Here is a 23,868-nt window from a genome sequence, read left to right as displayed (position 1 = left end):
TGATTCTCTTTTCCCCTTGTGAAGATAAGACAAGGAGGTCAGATGCCACCCCGATGCCATTTTTACAAGAATCCACTATATATTAACAAAGGCAGGGACCGTCTCTTACTTATCACTATTTCCTTGCACATAATATTTAGTGAGAAGGAAAAACAACCTATGGATAGTTATAAATATGTAAGAAATATATAAGAAAGGAAGGTTTAACACGTTTTACTAAGACAAATGTGTTTCTGTTATATATTTGTTCAATTTTCTCCCCCATCTTTGTTGATTTTTTAAACAGAAAATGCAAATTTATGTTTCTCCAATAATTTCCCACAAATAAGTTTTAGTGAGCAGCAGTCCAGAACTGCTGAGATGGGGCCTGAAGAGATGTGAACAATGCATAACTATATGCGCTGCTTAACCAGAGTAGCATGCTATTCTCTAGCTTTTCTCTGAAGAACAATGTTATGGATGAGTGCCATGATGACCCACCTGGGAAAATTTTTGAGACAACCACCGAGGTACACTTCTTCTACATCAGTTTTAGAAAGAAAAGCACAAAAATAAAAAGGAAGAGAATGATGAAAGTAAATAGTACCACACAGATAACATCTGCAACTTAAACCATCTTTTCTAAGGAATTCTTCCTGTCAAACTTGAGAAATCATATTGCACATATTAGAAGCTGACTCAATGGAAGTGGGTTTTTTTGTTTTTTGATAAAACAAAAACAAATAAATGCAGCCACAGTCCTACCTATTGGTAGTCCAAGTCAAATAAAAACTTCTTAGGCAGCAAACAGACATATGAAGAAATGCTCATGATCACTAGCCATTAGAGAAATACAAATGAAAACCACAATGAGATACCATCTCTCCCCAGTGTTACTGGCACGAATCAAAAAGACAGAAAATAACAAATGCTGGAGAGGCTGTGGGGAAATTGGAACTCTTATGCACTGCTGGTGGGGATGTAAAATGGTGCAACCATTTTGGAAAACAATATGGTGCTTCCTTAAAAAAAGCTAGAAATAGAAACACCATACAATCCAGGAATCCCATTCCAAGGAATAAATGCTAGAGAAATAAGAACCATCACATGAATAGACATACGCACACCCGTGTTCACAGCAGCATAATTTACAATAGCAAAAAGATGGAAACAACCTAAATGCCCAACAGCAGATGAATGTATAAACAAACTATAGCATGTACACACAATGAAATAGTACCGAAGAATAAGAACAATGATGAATCTGTGAAACATCTCACAACACAGATGAATCTGGAGGGCATTATGTTGAGTGAAATAAGACAATCACAAAAGGACAAATAGTGTATGAAACCACTATTATAAAAACTCATGAAAAGGTTTACACAGAAAACAACAATCTTCGATGGTTATGAGGGAGGGGAGTGGTGGGGCAGGAAAAACACTAACTAGACAATAGAAAAGTGGTAACTTTGGTGAAGGGTAAGACAGTACACAATACTGGGGAAGTCAGCACAACCTATACAAGGTCGTGGAAGCTCCAGAGATACATCCAAACTCCCTGAGGGACTGAATTGCTGGGCTGAGGGCTGTGGGGCTCATGGTCTCAGGGAACATGCAGCTCAACTGGCGTAACAGTTTATAAAGAATATGTTCTATATTCTAACTTGGTGAGTAGTATCTGGGGTCTTCAAAGTCTGAGAGTGGTCATCTAAGATACTCCACTACTCTCACCCCTTCAGGAGCAAAGAATGAAGAAAACTAAAGATATTAGGGAAAGATTAGTCCAAAGGACTAATGGGCTACATCTTCCAATGCCTCCACCAGACTGAGTCCAGTATAGCTAGATGGCGCCTGGCTACCACCACTGACTGCTCTGACAGGGATCATAATAGAGGGTCCTGGACAGACCTGGAGAAAAATGTAGAACAAAATTCTAACTCACATAAAAAGACCAAACTTACTGGTCTGACAGAGATTGGGGATACCCCGAGAATATGGCACCTGGACATCCTTTTAACTTAGTACTGAATTCACTCCTGAGGTTCACCCTTCAGCCAAAGATTAGACAGGCCCATAAAGCAAACAACAATAAACGTAGCTCAACCATGAATATAAGACTAAATGGGTACACCAGCCCAGGGGCAAGGACAAGAATGCAGGAAGGGACAGGAAAGCTGGATGAATGGATATGGGGAACCCAAGATCGAGAACGGGAGAGTGTCCATACATCACAGGGTTGGCAACCAATGTCACAAAACAATATGTATGTGTATTAATTTTTTAATGAGAAACTAATTTGCTCTGCAAACTTTCATCTAAAAAAAAAGCACCATTAAAAAATTTTTTTTTTCTTTTCCTGTGTCCTGGAGGCTGAATTCATCCTCTTATGATTTAATGGCATGGGCCTTGTTGTTGTTAGGTGCCATGGAGTCTGTTCCAACTCATAGCAAACCTATGCACAACAGAACGGAACACTGCCCAGTCCTGAGCCATCCTTACAATCTGTGTCATGCTTGAGCCCATTATTGCAGCCACTGTGTCAATCCACCTCAATGAGGGTCTTCCTCTTTTCTGCTGACTCTGTACTTTGCCAAGCATGACGTCCTTCTCCAGAGACTAATCCCCCCTGACAACATGTCCAAAGTATGTAAAACGCTATCTCGCCATCTTTGCTTCTAAGCAGCATTCTGGTTGTACTTCTTCCAGGAGAGGTTTGTTTCTTCTTTTGGCAGTCCATGGTATATTCAATATTCTTCGCCAACACCACAATTCAAAGGTGTCAATTCTTCTTCGGTCTTCCTTATTCATTGTCCAGCTTTCATGTGCATATGATGCGATTGAAAATACCATGGCTCCGTCAGGCGCACCTTAGTCTTCAAGGTGACATCTTTGCTCTTTAACACTTTAAAGAGGTCCTTTGCAGCAGATTTACACAATGCGATGTGTCTTTTGATTTCTTGACTGCTGTTTCCGTGGTTGTTGATTGTGGATCCAAGTAAAATGAAATCCTTGACAACTTCAATCTTTTCTCCATTTATCATGTATTACTCATTGGTCCAGTTGTGAGGATTTTTGTTTTCTTTATGTTGAGGTGCAATCCATACTGAAGGCTGTGGTCTTTGATATTCATTGGTAAGTGCTTCAAGTCCTCTTCACTTTCAGCAAGCAAGGTTGTGTTATCTGCATAACGCAGGTTGTTAATGAGTCTTCCTCCAATACTGATGCCCCATTCTTCATATACTCCAGCTTCTCGGATTAGTTGCTCAGCATACAGATTGAATAGGTATGGTGAAAGAATACAACCCTGACACACATCTGTCCTGACTTTAAACCTTGTTCTGTCCTAACAACTGCCTCTTGATCTATGTAAAGGTTCCTCATGAGCACAATTAAGTGTCCTGGAATTCCCATTCTTCACAATGTTATCCATAATTTGTTATGATCCACACAGTTGAATGCCTTTGCATAGTCAATAAAACACAGGTAAACATCCTTCTGGTATTCTCTGCTTTCAGCCAGGATCCATCTGACATCAGCAATGATATCCCTGGTTCCACGTCCTCTTCTGAAACCGGCCTGAATTTCTGGCAGTTCCCTGTTGATATACTGCTGCAGCCGTTTTTGAATGATCTTCAGCAGAATTTTGCTTGCATGTGATATTAGTGATATTGTTTCATAATTTCCACATTCAGTTGGATCACCTTTCTTGGGAATAGGCATAAATATGGATCTCTTCCAGTCAGTTGGCCAGGAAGCTCTCTTCCCTATTTCTTGGCATAGATGAGTGAGCACCTCCAGTGCTGCATCCGTTCGTTGAAACATCTCAATTGATATTCCATCAATTCCTGGAGCCTTGTTTTTCGCCAATGCCTTCAGAGCAGCTTGGACTTCTTCCTTCAGTACCATCAGTTCCAGATCATATGCTACCTCCTGAAATGGTTGAATATCGACTAATTCTTTTTGGTATAATGACTCTGTGTATTCCTTCCATCTTCTTTTGATGCTTCCTGCATCATTTAATATTTTCCCCATAGAATCCTTCACTATTGCAACTTGATGATTGAATTTTTTCTTCAGTTCCTTCAGCTTGAGAAACACGGAGTGAGTTCTTTCCTTTTAGTTTTCCATTTCCAGCTCTTTGCACATGTCATTATAATACTTTGCCTTCTTGAGCCACGCTTTGAAATCTTCTATTCAGTTCTTTTACTTCACCAATTCTTCCTTTTGCTTTAGCTGCTCGATGTTCGAGAGCAAGTTTCAGAGTCTTCTCCGACATCCATCTTGGTCTTTTCTTTCTTCCCCGTCTTTTCAATGAACTCTTGCTTTCTTCATGAATGATGTCCTCGATGTCATTCTACAACTCGTCTGGGCTTCGGTTGCCAGTGTTCAATGCATCAAATCTATTCTTTAGACGGTCTCTAAATTCAGGTGGGATATACTCAAGGTCATATTTTGGCTCTCGTGGACTTCCTCTGATTTTCTTCATTTTCAGCTTGAACTTGCATATGAGCAATTGATGGTCTGTTCCACAGTCGGCCCCTGGCCTTGTTCTGACTGATGGTATTGAGCTTTTCCATCGTCTCTTACCACAGATGTAGTCAATTTGATTTCTGTGTGTTCCATCCGGTGAGGTCCATGTGTATAGTTACCATTTATGTTGGTGAAGAAGGTATTTGCAATGAAGAAGTCATTGGTTTTGCAAAATTCTATCATTCGATCTCCAGCATTGTATCTATCACCTAGGCTATATTTTCCAACTACTGATCCTTCTTTTTTGCTTCCAACTTTTGCATTAAAATCACCAGTAATTATCAATGCATCTTGATTGCATGTTCGATCAATTTCAGACTGCAGCAGCTGATAAAAATCTTCTATTTCTTCATCTTTTGCCCTAGCGGTTGGTGCATATATTTGAATAATACTCGTATTAACTGGTCTTCCTTGTAGGCGTAGGGATATTATCCTATCACTGACAGCAGTGTACTTCAGGATAGATCTTGAAATGTTCTTTTTGACAATGAATGCAACACCGTTCCTCTTCGAGTTGTCATTCCCAGCATAGTAGACTATATTATTGTCTGATTCAAAATGGCCAATACCAGTCCATTTCAGTTCACTAATGCCTAGGATATCGATGTTCATGGATTCCATTTCATTTTTTATGTTTTTAATTTTCCTAGATTCATACCTGGTACATTCCAGGTTCCGATTATTAATGGATGTTTGCAGCTGTTTCTTCTCATTTTGAGTCATGCCACATCAGCAAATGAAGGTCCCGAAAGCTTTACTCCATCCATGCCATTAAGGTCAACTCTACTTTGAGGAGGCAGCTCTTCCCCAGTCATCTTTTGAATGCCTTCCAACCTGAGGGGCTTATCTTCCAGCACTATATCAGACAATGTTCTGCTGCTATTTATAAGGTTCTCACTGGCTAATACTTTTCAGAAGTAGACGGCCGGGTCCTTCTTCCTAGTCTGTCTTAGTCTGGAAGCTCAGCTGAAACCTGTCCTCCATGGGTGACCCTGCTGGTATCTGAATACTGGTGGCATAGCTTCCAGCATCACAGCAACATGCAAGCTGCTCGAAGAAGGAATACATCGGCCTGTCTTGGAGGAAGTACAGCCAAAATACTTCTTAAAAGTTGGACATATTATCAGGAGGATTAGTCCTTGGAGAAGAACATCATGCTCAGTAGGGGGTCAGTGAAAAAGAGGAAGGCCCTCAATGAGACCAACTGACAAGTGGCTGCAAAAACGGGCTCAAACACCCCTACTACTGTGAAGAGAGCGCAGGACCGGGTGACGTTTTATCCAGTTATACTTGGGGTTACTATGATTCAGAGCCAACTTGGTGGCACCTAACAACAATGTTGCTTAATAATCCCCTGGCCCCAGGGAAGGGACAAAGTAATGACACAGGGAAACTAGGGGAAGAATGCATTGAGGTTGATATCTTAGCCACGTGCCTAGTGAGATGTGGAACCAGGGTGGGATGGGAACAATCTCTTATACTGCAGAAAGCAATTCAGGAAGAAAAGAGAAGACCCTACAAAACAAATGTTAAGTCAGAGGATATAGCATCTCTGGTTGTCCCCCATGGGCAATATCCATGGAATCAACCAAAAACCAAGCCCACTGGCGTCAAGTCGATTCCAACTCATAGCAACCCTATGGGACAAGGTAGAACTGCCCCATACAGCTTCCAAGGATCAGCACGTGGATTCAAACTGCTGACCTTTGGTTAGCAGCTGTAGCTCACCATAGCTCTTAACCACTGTGCCACCAGGGCTCCACGGGGTGGCTAATAGGAAAAGACAAGAAGGCCAGGTTCAAGGGAGTTCCAACTCTGTTACTTACTAGCCGAGCAATCTTAGGCAAAGTAATCTCCCTGAGTTTCATTTTCCCCGTTAGTAAAATGAGGATAATGATAAGTACCTTGAAAGGTTGTTCTATTAGAAATAATTTATGTAAAGTGCCTAACATACCATCATAACGTCTGGTAAATAGCACTAAATAAGTGATAGCTAGAACAGCTTTTGTTATTTTGAGATTTTCCACCCTTCCCACCCCCAGGAACAATGATAACGTTCAAAAAAAAACAGCAGAACAACAGAACATCACGTTGGGTCACCCAGGGAGAAGACTGTATTTAATGCGGAAGGCAGATATTTGCTAAGATCAATGCCAGTAAATATAGTTTTCTCCATAATAAGGTTAAAATGAATATATCAGATAATAAAAATAGAATATAAGGTCAAGGGGCAAGTGTCTATTTACCCCTGATCTTTACTACTCGTGCTGGGAAACCAGTCTAGTTAAACACTGGCTTCAGAGGTTTGTACCCATTCTAAAGCATACTTGATTAGGCATACCCCACCTAGATAATTTCCCTGGAAGTCTGATCTCAATCTGAGTCACCATCAGTTAGTCCATCAGACTGTAGGGTTGTGAACTCAACCAGACTCCAAAATGTAGAACATTTTTTAGAATAACTTGTTAATTTGTGTTCTTCTGGACTGGGGACATAACAAAGATCAGCTTCATTCATTCAAGTAGACTGTTATTTAAACTAACATTTATCAAGAGATTACCATGTGATTGGCTTAATAATGAATGTATTATCTCCTTTACTCCTCTCAATGATTCTTTGTAGTCGGTACTGTTATTACCCTCATTTTATCAAAGAACTGAGATACAGATTTTAAAACTCTCCTGATATCACATAGCTAGGAAGGGGTGGCCTGAACCCAGGCCAATCTGATTCCAGGGACTATCTTAACTTACATTGTGGAAAAACTAAAATACTTTCATGTAGGATGGAAAGCTTTAAAGGGGCTTAAAAAATATTTAAAGGGATATAATTGTACAATTAAATAATGGTATGCACAGGTTCTACCAAATCCTATGATAATAGATCTGGGTAGAGGGAAGATAGAAATCTTGAAGAATTACAGAGAATATTAAAATAAGCAAAGGAAAAGTTTGTATAGACTCAAAGTATGTAGATCATGAACTCAAGTAAAAATTCATTTTTAAAAAAGCAGAAAGAAAATGTCACAAAATGAATTTATTGATTTATATATAATAACTTTTTTCTTAATATTTTGCAGTATTTTCCAATTTTCTACCAGGAATATGTAATCCTTTCTTTCTTTTTAAAGTGACTTTTTGAAATAAGCAATACATGGAAACTCAATGGGGCAGTTCTACTCTGTCCTACAGAGTGGTAAGAAAAGCTTGTCCCAAGAGGTTATAAAAATTGAAAACATAAATAGGTTTCTACTAAGCATTGGTTAAATTAACTGAACCAATAATCATCTAAAAAAATACATACATAAAAACTATACGTATATTTAAAAATATATATAATACAGGTATACAAAAAAATGTATCTATATCACTGTAACTACTATGAACAAGGTACTATTAGATTCTGTGTAAGCTACAAAAAATTAAATATGATCTCTGCCCCCAAGAGCTTCCAAAGCAAAATTGTAAGTTAAAATATATATTTCCCAAATACCTTACAAAATAAGAAAGTAGGTGCAAAGTATTCAAGGAATGACACTCTGCCAGAACATCAGCTCCATGACACCAGGGACTTTGGTTCACCCTCATATCATTATTACCTAAAACAACATTTGTCATATAGTAAGCACTCAATAAACGTTTATTGAATGAATGGCTAAATGGGTGGATGTATGCATGCATGGATGGATACATAATACAGTTAGTAAGTACTGGAGGATTTCAGTAAATATACATATCTTGGGTCAGGTGAAAATCATGAAGGAAAATAGACTTTTAAAACTTACACTGGCAAAATGTCACCATCCTGGGTGGAGAAATGGTCCAACCCAGAATGGCATGTATTATGTTTTCATGTTGTATATCCAATTTCACTGACCTCTCCCATGTCCAGTATCAGAGATTCTGAGGGTTCTCAATAAGTAATATTTGATGAGGAAGACTGAAACAGTAATTATTCTAGAAATCCCTTATGAGACAAAATAAGTTCTCAGTTTGTACCCTCCCTAAGTGATCTTGAATTGGGGCCTTAACAGAATTATGATTCATCAAGAAGCCTACTTCTGTTTATATTAATAAAATTATTTTTATTATTTTAAGAGAAGTTCTAATTTCTTAAGAAAAAGCACCCATAAAGTATATAAGGAACAAATGAAAATCTTCATAGAAAATAGGCAAAGGTTATGAATAAGATGTTCACAGAAAGAAAGAAAAAAATGCAAAGAGCCAATTAACAAAAGGCACATAAACTCATAATTTAGGAAATGCAAATCAAAACCACAGGGACACCATTTTTAAACTGAGACACCGAAAAAAATTTAAAATGTCCATAATAACCAGATGTGGGGAAAGAGGTTGCATTCACTATTGATGAGTATTCTTTCAGAAGAACATGTGGCACAACCTAGTTAAATTGAAAATGTACGTACCATTTGACAAAGCTTTTACACTGTTAAGAAATAGATATACTAACAATAAGAACGTCAAGGTTAGACATTGCAGCAATGTTTGTATTAGCAAAACACAAACAAACAAAATCCCACAAACCAAACAACTCCCTACTCCCAATCTAAATATTTATCAAAAAGTTAACAGTTACATAAACGATGGTACATACATAGATATACACATGCACAGCCATTATTTGATTATGTGTATAACTTTTATTTAAAATGCTAATTTTTTAAAAGTTAGAAAAAAATCACATTCCCACCTGATTCTTTTAAGTAATGCTTAATAATTGAAGAAACTCCTTGAGGTGCCACAAAGTTCAAGTCTCCATCTTTCATCACCATTCCTTCGATAGGAGAAGTCAGAGGCTTCAAAACACCATGAGCTAACAGTTCATCATAAAAACTGAAATGAATCAATATATATATAATGTAAGCATATACTATAATTGGCTCTAAAAATACCATATTCTCTTCCAACAATTTTTAATAGTTATAATTTTAACTTATAACCAGCTACCTTCATATGATCAACTCAATGTATATGTTGTGTTAAATTAAATTTATAATTCAGATGAAGAACAAAAGTGTTTCAAGAATCTATAGATCTTTTGCAGACATTAGCCAGAAGTCTATTTCCCCATGTACTTCAAAATTAAAGTCAATGAAAATAATTAGAAAGGTATTCTTCTGTTTATTTTACCCATCTTTAAATTGGGTTAAGAAGATTGACTTGCATTGTAGGTATTTGTCCTCTTCCTCAACACCAGCATATTTATATTTATTGAGACCTTATTATGTTCCATGTATCATCTCGTCTAATCTTTACAACAATCCCGTGGGGCGGGTATTAACACTTCCCAATTTACTCAGGTTAACCTTCTACTGCTAACACCACCAGTGATGATAATATAACTTCACTATATTACAAGAGGTAACGTTAAAAAATGGATGAATTGCATCTTTTTACATCATACGACTAGTAAGACTGATTCCACCCCTTTCAACGAACTCACCTTTGGTGTATTTTGGCATAATAAGGAGTGCAGGTGATGTACTGAGCACCCAAATCGGCTGTACACTGTTGATTATAAGGACTAGTGGTCGTAGTCATTCTTCCCCCTTGAATTAATTCACAGGAAAATGTCTTAGTGCAGTAAACTGAGCTTTTCACAATTAATGCAATTCACACCCAGGTGACCCTCAAATTGATTACAAATGTATTAGAATTTTTTTTTTTTTAATAACTTGATGGTTTTGTCATCTAACATTGTCACGACGTAGGTAACAATTTGGTCACTGTGAAATTAAAAAAAAAAAAACTAGTGAATACAGCATTGTCCAACACTATTTCTGGTGCATGTATTTAATAGCTTGAATAAAAGTAAGAAATAAAACAAAATGATGAATGGAATCTCAGAACGAATTAATCAACCAATGCTTTCTTTCACTCGTGCTGTCAGGTTTTGTGAGAATAATAGGATTCTGTAAACTAGATCTTCGGAAAGTCTTGGTCGATGGGCGCTTGGGATCCTTCTAATCTGGAGACAGCTGCAAAACCACACACAGAGCCAAGATAATAACCCTTTTTTTGTTGTTTTTGTTTTTTTCCCCTGGGGAGGCCCAAGCTTTGCGAACTCGGACCAGGCTCCCTCCGGAGGCGCTCAGGCCTCCCTCCTAACTGCTCGCTGTAAGCCCTGCCCCGCTCCAGTCACAGGAAGGTTTGCCGACACCCCCCAACCGCCTTCCCAGCTTCTCCGGCTTTTCCCGGCGCGGCTGAAGCCTCCGGTCACGTGACGAGGCGAGCACTGCGCATGTGCAGCTGCCGGGAAGCGCGGGTAGCAAAGACTCTGGATTTTCGTTTTAGACAGTCGTACGGTTGCGCCTCCACTCTACTTCCGAATCTGGGGGACGCGGCGGCTTCTTTTCCCCCCCGTTTTGGCCCATAGACGACTCACCTGAGTCCCCACACTTTTCCCACACAGAGAGTTGCAAAGGACAGGACGCCTCCCTCCTCAGGAGCGCGGCGCACAAGCTTCCTGTTAACCCCGCGCCCACAATCAGCACCCGCGCCATGGCTCGGGGTCTTGGAGGAGAGGCGGGAGGGCCTGGAGTCTGTGGAAACGCGGCTGAACCCGAGCAAGTGTTCTCTGGACTCCCCGCTCCAAGCGTACCCGTCCCTTGAGCAGTCCCTGAAAACGACCTGCAGGTGGCAGAGAAGAGGCGATTGGAGCTGAGAGGTATGTCCGCCCGGAGGACAAGAGGACAAAAAGCCATCCTGTGGGCTGCGGGGAAGCTGGGCTTCCCCCCCTTGGTTTGAAGGCCTGGAGCTCGCTTCCAAGACAAGTGGATGTGTTCAGATAAATTCTCTACTATGGCCTGCCCCCGCCCCCCGAAAATCCTGGAAATTGTGCAGATTACAGTGTGAGAGCTCGCCGCACCACAGGGCTGATGCTGACTTTGTCCTAGGTTAAAATCACCCCGAAATTACAGTAAAGCAAGAAGAAAAATTTTATTGGGCATATGTTCCAAGGGACAAAAGTGGGAAACAGGCAAGCATGCTACCAGAGCTATGCTGGCCTGAGTCCTGGGGGTGTTACAGAATCGTCAGTACCTATACCAAAAAAAAACCCAAATCTGTAGTGGTTGAGTTGCTTCTGACTCCTGGTGATGTTTTAGGACAGAGTAGAACTGTCCCACAGAGTTTCCGAGGCTGGTGAGTTTGAGCTGCCAACCTTTTGGTTAGCAACCATAACTCTTAACAATTGCCCCACCAGGGCTCCAATCAGTATATGTAGATATTACAAATGGGTAAAATCATTAAAAGCTTCACATATTCACAGATTGACTAAAAACTGCCAAATCACTGTGATTCTCCTTTTTAAGTTGTTTTTCTTAATAATCTTTGTACAAGTTTCAGTAACGACATGAGGGTCTTCACTGGTCCAACAAATCATGCTATTTACAAAATGCTAAGGGAAAAAGAGGAAACCCAGGTGGCATAGTGGTTAAGAGCTATGGCTGCTAACCAAAAGACCAGCAGTTCAAATCCACCAGGCACTTCTTGGAAACCCTATGGGGCAGTTCTACTCTGTCCTATAGGGTTGCTATCAGTTGGGATCGACTTGCCAGCAACAGGTTGGTAAGGAAAAAAGGAAGAGTGGAAATAGATGTGTCTTCTGTGCTTTAAGTATCTTACTTCTGTGAAAGATTTCCTAAAAGATGTTTTCCAGGATTGCTTTGGCTGTTTTTTTAATAGCTCAGGATCCAGTTGATGTGTCCTTGTTGCTCCAGCTGGGTCACATTCCTTATATGCATAGGCAGAAGATGTCAATTTTTTACTTCCTAAGTCAACTTCAGTGCAGAACCAGCCTAACACTAGGATAAAGGTCAAATCCTTGTTGAGACCTTTGCTGTCTTCTACTTTTTAAAGCAGGAGGGATACACCAGTGAAACCAAGACAAGTTTTTTTCTAGGTTAATGTGTGTCACCTTGGCTGGGCCATGATACTTGGTGCCCGTTATTCCTCCTTTCCCTCCATTTTCTCCCATTTGTAATAGAAATGTCTGTCTTGTGCCTGTTCCACCATTGTACTTTGGAAGTAGATAACTTGTATTCTAGAATTTCAGAGGTTCACAGATGAAAAGCAGTTTTGCCCTGGGATGTAATTTGGACTTGGAGTTGGTTTAAGACTTTTGGAGTGATATGATGGGGTAAAAGTGTTTTACATGTGGCAAATACATGAATTTTCAGGGACCAAATGGTGGAATGTCATAGAGTGAGTTGTGACCCCCCCAAAAATATATGTCAACTTGGCTAGGCCATGATTCGCATATGTGGTTGTCATTCATTTAGTTATCTGATGTAATTGTCTTGTGTATTGTAATTCCTAACCTCTGCCTGTGGTTAATGAGGCAAGATTAGGTTATGTTAAATAGGATTAGGGTGGAATGCAACACCTTTACTCAGATCACCCTTGATCTGATTTAAGGGTAGTTTTTTTTTTTTTTTTTCCCTTGGATGTGGCCTGCATCACCTTTTATCTTACAGTAGATAAAAGGAGAGAGAAGTGAGCAGAGGGGGACTGGGAACCTCAGTACCACCAAGAAAGAGGAGCCAGGAACACAGCATGTCCCTTAGTTCCTGCACGAAGAACCTCCTAAACCTAGAGGAAAACAGATACCAAGACATACGGCGATCTCCAAGGAACGCCAGGCCCACAGGTGTTGAAAGAAGATAAAGACCTTCCCCCAGAGCTGACAGAGAGAGAAAGGGGACTACCCCTGGAGCTGGCACCCTGAATTTGTACTTCTAGCCACTTGAGCTGTGAGACAATAAACTTCTGTTTGTTCAAGCCATCCACCTATGGTATTTCTGTTATAGCAGCACTAGATAACAAAGACAAAATTTGGAAGGCAGAGCTGAAGCCCAAGACTGAGGGGCCTCCACCCAGTATCCAGAGGGCAGAGCTACTGCGTTGATGGTGTCAGAGAACAGTGGATTATTTTCAGACCTTGAGAGCTAATGTAAATTGTTCTGCATGTTTGTTTGTTTTTATTGCTTGGTGCCTATTATCCTTTCTTTCCCTCCAGTTTCTTCCATTTGTGATGGAAATGTCTATACTGTGCCTCTTCTACCATTGTACTTTGGAAGCAGATAACTTATATTATAGATTTCACAGGTTTACAGATGAAGAGAAATTTTGTCTGGCACATTGTCTTGGGCATCAACTGAGGTAGATGCCTTACAAAACGTTGCTTAATGTTCACAGGGTTTACCCCTACCACCAATTTTGGCTTTTAGACCTATAACTGGACTTAAGCCCCAGCAAACCCCAAAAGGGGAAGCTCAAAGTGTGACCCAGGAGGAGGTACACTATACTTTAAAAGAACTGCTTAATTTTTCTAGTATGTACAAACAGAAACCTGGGGAATATGTGTGGGAATAGCTGTTAAGGGTGTGTGATAGTGGTGCAAGGAACATAAAGATGGATCAGTCTGAGTTTATTGATATGGGTCCACTAAGCACAGATTCTTCATTCAATGTTTCAGCTCGAGAAGTTAGGAAAGGATTTAATAGTTTTTTTGGCCAGGTCGCTGAAGCATGGATTACGCAGTGGCCTACACTAAATCAAGTTGAAGTACCAGACCTGCCTTCGTATCCTGTAGAATAAGGTAAGAAAAGCTTAGGGAAATGGGCACGCTAGAGCAGACTTACAGGTTAGACTCACAGACTCACACATGGAGTGCCCAGAGGATACACCTTTACCACAATGGTGAGGAACAAATTTTTGAAGAGAGCTTCAGTGTCCTTGAAGACTGCCATGGTTGCTATTTTTATATAAGATTTGACAGTGGGAACTGCCTTAACTGAAATAAGATACTTAACAACAATGGGGCTGATTGGACCCCATGGTAGTAGGGGCCAAATGGCAGCACTCAATCAACAAAGACAAGGTGGATGTGGTTGCTGTAATGGAGAACAGAGTCAAAGCAGTGATCACAATAGTCTGACTCATGGAACTTATGGCATTGGCTACTTAGTCATGGTGTCTCTAGGAATGAAATAGCTAAGGAATCTAAATATTTACTTGATCTGTACAAGCAGGAGAATTCTAAGTCAAGTCCATGGCAGTCTAACTTGAATCGCCAGAATAGAGTGTCATGGCACCTCAATCAATCCTCAGACTTGAGCCATTTTACAGCCCCACAAACCCAGGATCCTTTGAGGAAGCACCTCGCTACACTGCCAAAAATTTATACTGTGTATCTTCCAGCCTTCCCCAAAAGGATCTACAGCCTTTTTAAGAGAGTGACTGTTCGTTAGGGAAAAGGAAATAATCAGAGTTTTCAGGGACTACTGGATACTGGTTGTGAACTGACACTAATTCCAGGAGACCAAAAATGTCACTGTGGCCCACCAGTCAGATTAAGGCCTATGGAGCTCAGGTTTTAATGGAGTCTTAGCTCAGGTTTGTCTCACAGTGGGTCCAATGGGTTCCTAAACCCATCCTGTAGTGATTTCCCCAGTTCTAGAATGCATAATTGAAATAGATATACTCCGCAACTGGCAAAATCCCCACAATGGATCTCTGAGAAGTGGAGTAAGGGCTATTATGGTAGGAAAAGTGAAGTGGAAGTCATTAGAGCTCCCGCAATCTAGGAAAATAGTAAACAAAATCAATACCGCATTCTGGAGGGACTGCAGAGATTACTGCTACCATCAAGGACTTGAAGGATGCAGGGTGGAGATTCCCAACACATCGCCATTCAACTCACCGATTTCGCCTATGCAAAAAAACAGATGTATCTTGGGAAATGACAGTGAATTATTGTAACCTTAACCAGGTGGTGACTCCAGTTGCAGCTGCTGTTCTAGATGTAGTTTCATTGTTTGAACAAATTAACACATCTCCTGGTACCTGGTATGCAGCTATTGATCTGGCCAATGCCTTTTTCTTGATTCTGGTTTCAAAGGAACACCAGAAGCAATTTGCATTCAGCTTGCAAGGCCAGCAATACACCATCACTGTCCTACCTCAAAATATATCAACTCTCTAGTCATATGTCATATTTTAGCCCACAGGGGCCTTGATCGCTTTTCCTTTCCACAAGACATCACACTGATCCATTACATTGATGATGTTGTGCTGGCTGGACCTAATAAGGAAGAAGTGTCATTGACTGTGGACGTATTGGTAAAACATTTGCATGCTAGAGGGTGGGAAATTCATCACATACAATATCGGGCACCATCCACCTCAGTGAAATTTCTAGGAGTCCAATTGTTTGGGGCATAGCAAGATACTCCCTGTAAAGTGAAAGGTAAAATGTTACATCTTGCTACTCCTGCAACTAAAAAAAGGAGGCACAATGCCTGGTGGGCCTCTTTGGATTTTGGAGCCCTGGTGGTGCAGTGGGTAAGAGCTCAGGCTGCTAACCAAAACTTCGAATCCACCAGCTGCTCCTTTGAAACCTTATGGGGCAGTTGTACTCTGTCCTTTAGGGTCACTGTGAGTTGAAATCGACTTGAAGGCAATGGGTTTACTCTGGCCTGTTTATCAAGTGATTTGAAAAACTGCCGGTTTTGAGTGTGGCCTAGAAGGAGAGAGGCTCTGCAACAGATTCTGGCTACCATGCAAGCCACTCTGCTACTTGGGTCATATGATCTGGCTGAACCAATGGTGCTTGAAGTGTCAGTTGCAGATAGAGATACAGTTTGGATCTTTGGCAGGCCCCTATTGGTGAATCACTGTAGAGACCCTTAGAGTTTTGGATCAAAGCCCTGCCATCCTCTTCAGATAACTACTCTCCTTTTGAGAAATAGCTTCTGGCTTGTTACTGGGCCTTAGTTGAGATGGAATGCTTAACCATGGGCCACCAATCGTCATGCATCTGGAGCTGCCCATTATGAACTGAGTGTTGTTTGACCCACAAAGCCGTAAAGTGGAATATGCACGGCAGCACTTCACCATTAAATGGAAGTGATATATATGAGATCAGGCTCAAGCAAGACCTGAAGATACAGATAAGCTGTGTGAGGAAGTAGCCCAAATGCCCAAGGTCTTCACACTGGAGGGATTACCTGCTCTTTCGCAGTCTGCATCTATGGACTCATGGGGAGTTCCTTATGATCAATCGACTGAGGAAGAGAAAGCTCGTGCCTGGTGTACAGATGGTTCTGCATGAAACGCAGGCACCAATCAAAAGTGGACAGTGACAGCACTGCAGCCCCTTTCTGTAAGCTCCCTAAAGGACAGTGGTGAAGGGAAATCCAATGGGCAGAACTTCGAACAGTGTACCTAGTTGTTCACTTTGCTTATAAAGAGAAATGGCCAGATGTGCAATTGTATACTGATTCATGGGCTGTAGCCAATGGTTTGCCTGAATGGTCAGGAAATTGGAAGGAACATGTTTGGTAAATTGGTGAAAAGGAAGTATGGGGAAGAGGTATGTGGATAGACCTCTCTGAAAGGACCAAAGAAGTAAAGATATTTGTGTTTTGTGTGAATGCTCACCAAAGGGTGACCTCAGCAGAGGAGGATTTTAACAAATCAAGTGGTTAGAATACCATGTTCTCTGGAAACCAGTCATCCTCTTTACCCTAGTCACTCGAGTCATTGCCCAGTGGGCTCATGATCAAAGTGGCCATGGTGGCAGAGATGGGGGTTATGCACGGGCTCAATAAAATGGACATCCACTCACTAAGGTCACCTTGGCTACCAAAAAAAAAAAACCAAACCCTTTGCCATTGAGTCAATTCCGACTCATAGTGACTCTATAGGACAGAGTAGAACTGCCCCATAGAGTTTGCAAGGAGCGCCTACTGGATTTGAACTACTGACCTTTTGGTTACAACCATAGCACTTAACCACTATGCCACCAGGGTTTCCAACTTTGCTACAGCCAGTACTAAATGCCCAATCTGCCAGCAGCAGAGACAGCGCTAAGTCCCTGATATGACACAATTCCTTGAGGCAATCAGCCAGCAACCTGGTGGCAGGTTGAGTACATTGGACTGCTTCCATCATAGAAAGGGCAGCGGATCATTCTAATTGGGATATGTACTTACTCTGGATACAGATTTGCCTTCCTTGCATGAAATGCCTCTGCCAAAACTGCCATCTGTGGACTCACAGAATGCCTTATCCAACATTATGGTATCCCACAGAACATTGCTTTAGATCAAGGGACTCACTTCATAGCAAATGAAATACATCAGTGGGCCCATGCTTATGAAATTCATTGATCTTACCATGTTCTCCATTATCCTGAAGCAGCTGGCTTGATGGAATGGCCTTCTAAAGACAAAATTGTGGTGTCAGCTAGGTAGCAACACTTTGCAGGGTTCGGGCAGTGTTCTCCTGGAGGCTGTATATGCTCTAAGCCAGCATCTAATGTATGGTGCTTTTTCTCCTATAGCCAGGATTTATGGTTCCAGGAATCAAGGTGTGGAAATGGGAGTGGCACCACTCACCCCCTACCCCTAGTGACCCACACATAAAATGTTTGCTTCCTGTCCCTGTGGCCGTATGCTCTGCCTCCCCCTCACATCTAGAGGTCTTAATTCTAAAGGGAGAAAGGCTCCCACGTGGAGACACAGCATGAATTACGTTGAAATGGAAGTTAAGAATGCCACCAGGCCACTTGGGTTCCTCATGCCTCTGGATCAACAGTCAAAGAAGGGAGTTACCATATTGGCTAGTGTGATTGACGCCAATTACCAAGGGGAAATCAGATTGATGTTGCATAATGGTGGTAAAAGTATGTCTGGAATACAGAAGATCCCTTAGGGTGTCTCTTAGTACAACCATGCCTTGTGATTAAAGTAAATGGAAAACTCTTAACAGCCCCATTCCAACATGACTACTAATGGCCCAGACCCTTGGAGTGAAGGTTGGAGTCACCCCACCAGGCAAAGAACCACGACCAGCTGAGATGCTTGCTAAGGGTAAAGGGAATACAGAATGGGTGGTGGAAGAAGGTAGATCTGAAAACCAGTTATGACCTCATGACCATTTGCAGAAATGAGGATTGTAATTGTTATTTTTTCCTTGTATGTGTGCATCAAATATTTTTGTTTTCTTCACTTATAAAATATAAGATGTAAATCGAGGCTAGTGTGTTTTCAGTCGTACACATGTTCATTTTATCATGTTAGGCACACATATGACTTTGTAATTGTCTTTATTTAGAGATTGTGTACAGTTTAAGGAGATGTGTACAGGTGCCAAGTTGACAAGGGGTGGACTGTGTGGTTAAGGTTGTTTGTCAGCTTGGCTGGGCCATGATTCTCAGTGGTTTGACAGTTATGTAATGATGCAGTTTCACAGTTATGTAATGATGTGTCATCCTTCATAATGTGATCTGATGCGATCAGCCAATCAGTTGTAAGGGGAATTTCCCTGCGAGTGTGGCCTGCATCCAGTATATCTATGGACTTTCTGGCATAGCTTGCTTGCTCTGGATCTTGCATCTGCTCATCATCATATGATCTTTGGACCTCAGGCAGCTGCCTGCCATATTGCCTGCCAATCATGGTATTCCTCAGCCTCTACAGCCTGTGAGCCAATGGCCTGCCATCTGACCTTCCGATCTTGGGCTCATCAGCCCTTGGAAATACGTGAGTCAAGAGGAGACTCCAGCCTGATGCCAGGCCCAAGGACTTGGGATTTGCCAGTGGGGCAGTTCTACTCTGTCCTATAGGGTCGCTATGAGTCGGAATCAACTCGACGGCACTGGGTTTTGGTGGTTACTGGAACAACTGCCTGAGCCATTTTCTTGAGATAAACCACTCTTCTCTCTGATTACATATGTATATGTATGTGTGTATATCCCATGTGTCTGTCAGTTTATTGTACTGTGGAGTTTTGCATCATATGGAAGCTATGCCACCTGTGTTCAAATACCAACAGGGTCACCCATGGTGGACAGGTTTCATCTGAGCTTCCAGACTAAGACAGATTAGGAAGAAGAACCTAGCAGTCTAATTCTGAAAAGAATTAGCCAGTGAAAATCTTACGAATAGCAGGGGAACATTTTCTGATGTAGTGCCAGATGATGAGCCCCTCAGGTTGGAAGGCACACAAAACACGACTGGGGAAGAGCTGCCTCCTCAAAGTAGAGTCAAACTTAATGACACGGATGGACTCAAGCTTCCTGGACCTTCATTTGCTGATGTGGCATGACTGAAAATAAAAGAAATATCTGCAATCATCCATTAATAATTGGAATGTGGAATGTATGAAGCATGAATCTAGGAAAATTGGAAATCATCAAAAATGAAATGGAATGCATAAACGTCGATATCCTAGGCATTAATGTGCTGAAAGGGACTGGTATTGGCCATTTTGAAAAGAACAGTCATATGTTCTACTATGTCTGGAATGACAACTTGGAGAGCAATGGCATTGTGTTCATAGTCAAAAAGAACATTTCAAGATCTATCCTGAAGTATAATGCTGTCAGTGATAGGATAATACTCATATGCCTACAAGGAAGACCAGTTAATATGACTATTATTTAAATTTACCCACCAACCACTAAAGCCAAAGATGAAAAAATGGAAGATTTTTACCAACTTCTGCAGTCTGAAATTGATCAAACATGCAATCAAGATGTGTTGATAATTACTGGTGATTGAAGTGCAAAAGTTGGAAACAAAAAAAAGGGATCAGTATTTGGAAAATATGGCCTTGGAAATAGAAATGATGCCAGAAATAGCATGATAGAATTTTGCAAAACCAATGACTTCTTCATTGCACATACCTTTTTTCAACAACACAAATGGCAGCTATACACATGGACCTTGCCAGATGGAATACACAGTAATCAAATCAATTATATCTGTGGAAAGAGATGATGGAAAAACAATACTATCAGTCAGAACAAGGCCAGGGGCTGGCTGCAGAATAGACCATGAATTCCTTACATGCAAGTTCAAGTTGAAACTGAACAAAATTAGAACAAGTCCATGAGAGCTAAAATAAGACCTTGAGTATATCCCACCTGAATTTAGAGACCATCTCAAGAATAAATTTGAGGCGTTTAATACTGACAGGAGACCAGATGAGTTATGGACTGATATCAAGGACATCATACATGAAGAAAGCAAAAGGTCATTAAAAAGAAGGAAAGAAAGACCAAAATGGATGTCAGAAGGGAAACTCTGAAACTGGCTCTTGACTGTCAAATAGCTAAAGCAAAATGAAGAAATGACGAAGTAAAAGAGCTGAATGGAACATTTCAAAGGAAGGCTCCAGAAGACAGAGTAAAGTATTATAATGACATGTTGTGCAGAAACCTGGAGATAGAAAATCAAAAGAGAAGAACACACTCAGCATTTCTCAAGCTGAAAGAACTGAAGAAAAAATTCAAGGATTAAGTTGCAATATTGAAGGATTCTATGGGGAATAAGTTGAATAATGCAGAAAGCATCAAAAGGAAGATGGAAGGAATACAGAGAGTCATTATACCAAAAAGAATTGGTGGACGTTCGACCATTTCAGGAAGTAGCATATATGATCAGGAACCAATGGTACTGAAGGAAGAAGTAAGTACAAGCTGCACTGAAGGCTTTTGCAAAAAATAAGGATCCAGGAATTGACAGAATACCAATTGAGATGTTTCAGCAAATGGATGCAGGGCTGGAAGTGCTCACTTGTCTATGCCAAGAAATGTGGAACACAGCTTCCTGACCAACCAACCGGAAGTGATCCATATTTATGCCTATTCCCAAGAAAGGGATCCAACAGAATGTGGAAGTTATCTAACAGTATAATTAATATCACATGCAAGTAAAATTTTGCTGAATTACTCAAAAATAACTGCAGCAGTATATTGACAGGGAACTGCCAGAAATTCAAGCTGGATGTGGAACCAGGGATATCATTGCTGATGTCAGATGGCTCCTGGCTGAAGGCAGAGAATACCAGAAAGATGTTTACCTGTGTTTTATTGACTATTTAAAGGCATTTGGCAATGAGATACCCTTTCACTCCAATGAGGCTGTCATTAATCCAAGAAACACAAAATAATAAATATTGGAGAGGCCGTGGAGAGACTGGAACACTTATACACTGCTGGTGGGAATGTAACATGGTACAACCACTTTGGAAATTGATTTGGTACTTCCTTAAAAAGGTAGAAATAGAACTACCATGGGATCCAGCAATCCCACTCCTTGGAATATATCCTAGAGAAATAAGAGCCTTTACACAAACAGATATATGCACACCCATGTTCATTGCAGCACTGTTTACAATAGCAAAAACATGGAAGCAACCAAGGTGCCCATCAACGGATGAGTGGATAAATAAATCATGATATATTCACACAATGGAGTTCTACACATGGATAAAGAACATTGATGAATCCGTGAAACATTTCATAACGTTGACGAATGTGGAAGGTATTATGCTGAGTGAAATTATTCATTTGCAAAAGGACAAATACTGTATGAGACCACTATTATAAGAACTCATGAAATAGTTTAAACAGAGAAGAAAATATTCTTTGATGGTTACAAGCATAGGGAGGGACCGAGAGAGAGGGGTGTTCACTAATTAGATAGTAGACAAGAACTATTTTAGGTGAAGGGAAAGACAACACACAATACAGGAGTTGGCAGCACAGCTGGACTAAACCAAAAGCAAAGAAGTTTCCTGAATAAACTGAATGCTTAGAAGGCCAGAGTAGCAGGGGCAGGGATCTGGGGATCATGGTTTCAGGGGACAACTAGGTCAATTGGCATAATAAAATCTATTAAGAAAACATTCTGCATCCCACTGCGGTGAGTGGTGTCTGGGGTCTTAAATGCTAGCAAGCAGCCATCTAAGATGCATCAATTGGTTTCAACCCACCTGGATCAAAGGATAATGAAGAACACCAATTATGAGCCCAAGAGACAGAAAGGGCCACATAAATCAGAGACTACATCAGCTTGAGACCAGAAGAACTAGATGGTTTCTGGCTATAACCGATGACTGTCCTGACAGGGAACACAACAGAGAATCCCTGATAGAGCAGGAGAGCAGTGTGATGTAGACCTCAAATTCTTGTACAAAGACCAGACTTAACAGTCTGACTGAGACTTGAGGGACCTCAGAGGTAATGGTCCCCAGACCTTCTGTTAGCCCAAGACTGGAACCATCCCCAAAGCCAACTCTTCAGACAGGAATTGGACTGGACTATAATAGAAAATTATATTAGTGAGGAGTGAGCTTCTTGGCTCAAGCAGACACATGAGACAATGTGTACAGCTCCTGTCTGGAGGGGAGATGAGAAGGCAGAGGGGGACAGAAGCTGGCTGAATGGACACGGGAATACAGGGTGGAGAGAAGGAGTGTGCTGTTTCATTAGGTTTATTAGGGGGATAGCAACTAGGAGTACATAGCAAAGTGTATATAAATTTTTGTATGAGAGACTGACTTGATCTGTATACTTTCACTTAAAGCACAAAAAAAGTGAAAATAAAATTAAATAAAAGCATTTGGCTGTGTGGATCATAACAAATTATGGATAATACTGTGAAGAATGGGAATCCCAGAACACTGAATTGTGCACATGAGGAACCTGTACATAAATGAAGAGGCAGTCATTTGAACAGAACAAGGGGATATTGTGTGGTTCAAAGTCAAGACGGGTGTGCCTCGGAGCTGTATCCTTTCACCATACTTCTTCAATATGTATGCTGAGCAAATAATCCAAGAAGCTGGACTATATGAAGAAGAATGGGGCATTAGGTTTGGAAGCAGACTCATTAACAACCTGAGTTATGCAGATGACACAACCTTGCTTGCTGAAAGTGAAGAGGACTCAAAGCACTGATAAACATCAAAGACCATAGCCTTCAGTATAGATTACACCTCAACATAAAGCAAAATCCTCACAGCTGGGCCATAAGCAACATTATGATAAATGGAGAAACGATTCAGGTTGCTAAGAATTTCATTTTAGTTGGATCCACAATCAGCAATCAAGCAGCAGTCAAGAAATCGAAAGATGCATTGCATTGGGTGAACGTGCTGCAAGAGACCTCTTTAAAGCACTCAAAAGCAAAGATGTCACCTTGAGGACTAAGGTGCTCCTGACCCAAGCCATGGTATTTTCAATCACCTCATATGCTGGACAGTGAAAAAGGGAGACCGAAGAAGAATTAATGCCTTGGATTATGGTGTTGGCAAAGAATATTGAATATACCATGGATAGCAAAAAAAATGAACAAAACTGTTTTGGAAGAAGTACAACCAGAATGCTCCTTAGAAGCTAGGCTGGCAAGACTTTGTCTCACATACTTTGGACATGGTATCAGGAAGGATCAGTCCCTGGAGACGGACATAATGCTTGGTAGAGGGTCAGCGAAAAAAAGGAAGACCCTCGAGGAGATGGACTGACACAGTGGCTGCAACA

At 41.0% G+C, this 23,868-nt stretch overlaps 1 protein-coding gene across 1 annotated transcript in view; it reads right to left on the bottom strand.

The window, feature by feature from the left end:
- Positions 1-12,074, bottom strand: part of RNLS (renalase, FAD dependent amine oxidase) — a 332,737-nt gene extending 320,663 nt beyond the window's left edge. The window contains exons 1-3 of the mRNA XM_003409249.4: positions 10,918-12,074; positions 9,976-10,081; positions 9,223-9,365 (exon numbers count right to left, since the gene is read on the bottom strand). Of these exons, the coding sequence (XP_003409297.3) occupies positions 9,223-9,365; positions 9,976-10,081; positions 10,918-11,236 (568 nt within the window). The 5' untranslated portion in view covers positions 11,237-12,074. The remainder of the gene's footprint in view (positions 1-9,222; positions 9,366-9,975; positions 10,082-10,917) is intronic.
- Between the last annotated feature and the right edge of the window lie 11,794 nt (positions 12,075-23,868).

This window comes from Loxodonta africana, chromosome 16, assembly GCF_030014295.1.
Source record: "Loxodonta africana isolate mLoxAfr1 chromosome 16, mLoxAfr1.hap2, whole genome shotgun sequence".
Classification (NCBI taxonomy): Eukaryota; Metazoa; Chordata; class Mammalia; order Proboscidea; family Elephantidae; genus Loxodonta; species Loxodonta africana.
The sequence above is the reverse complement of the archived record's forward strand: the minus strand, read 5'-3'. Positions and strand labels throughout refer to the sequence as shown.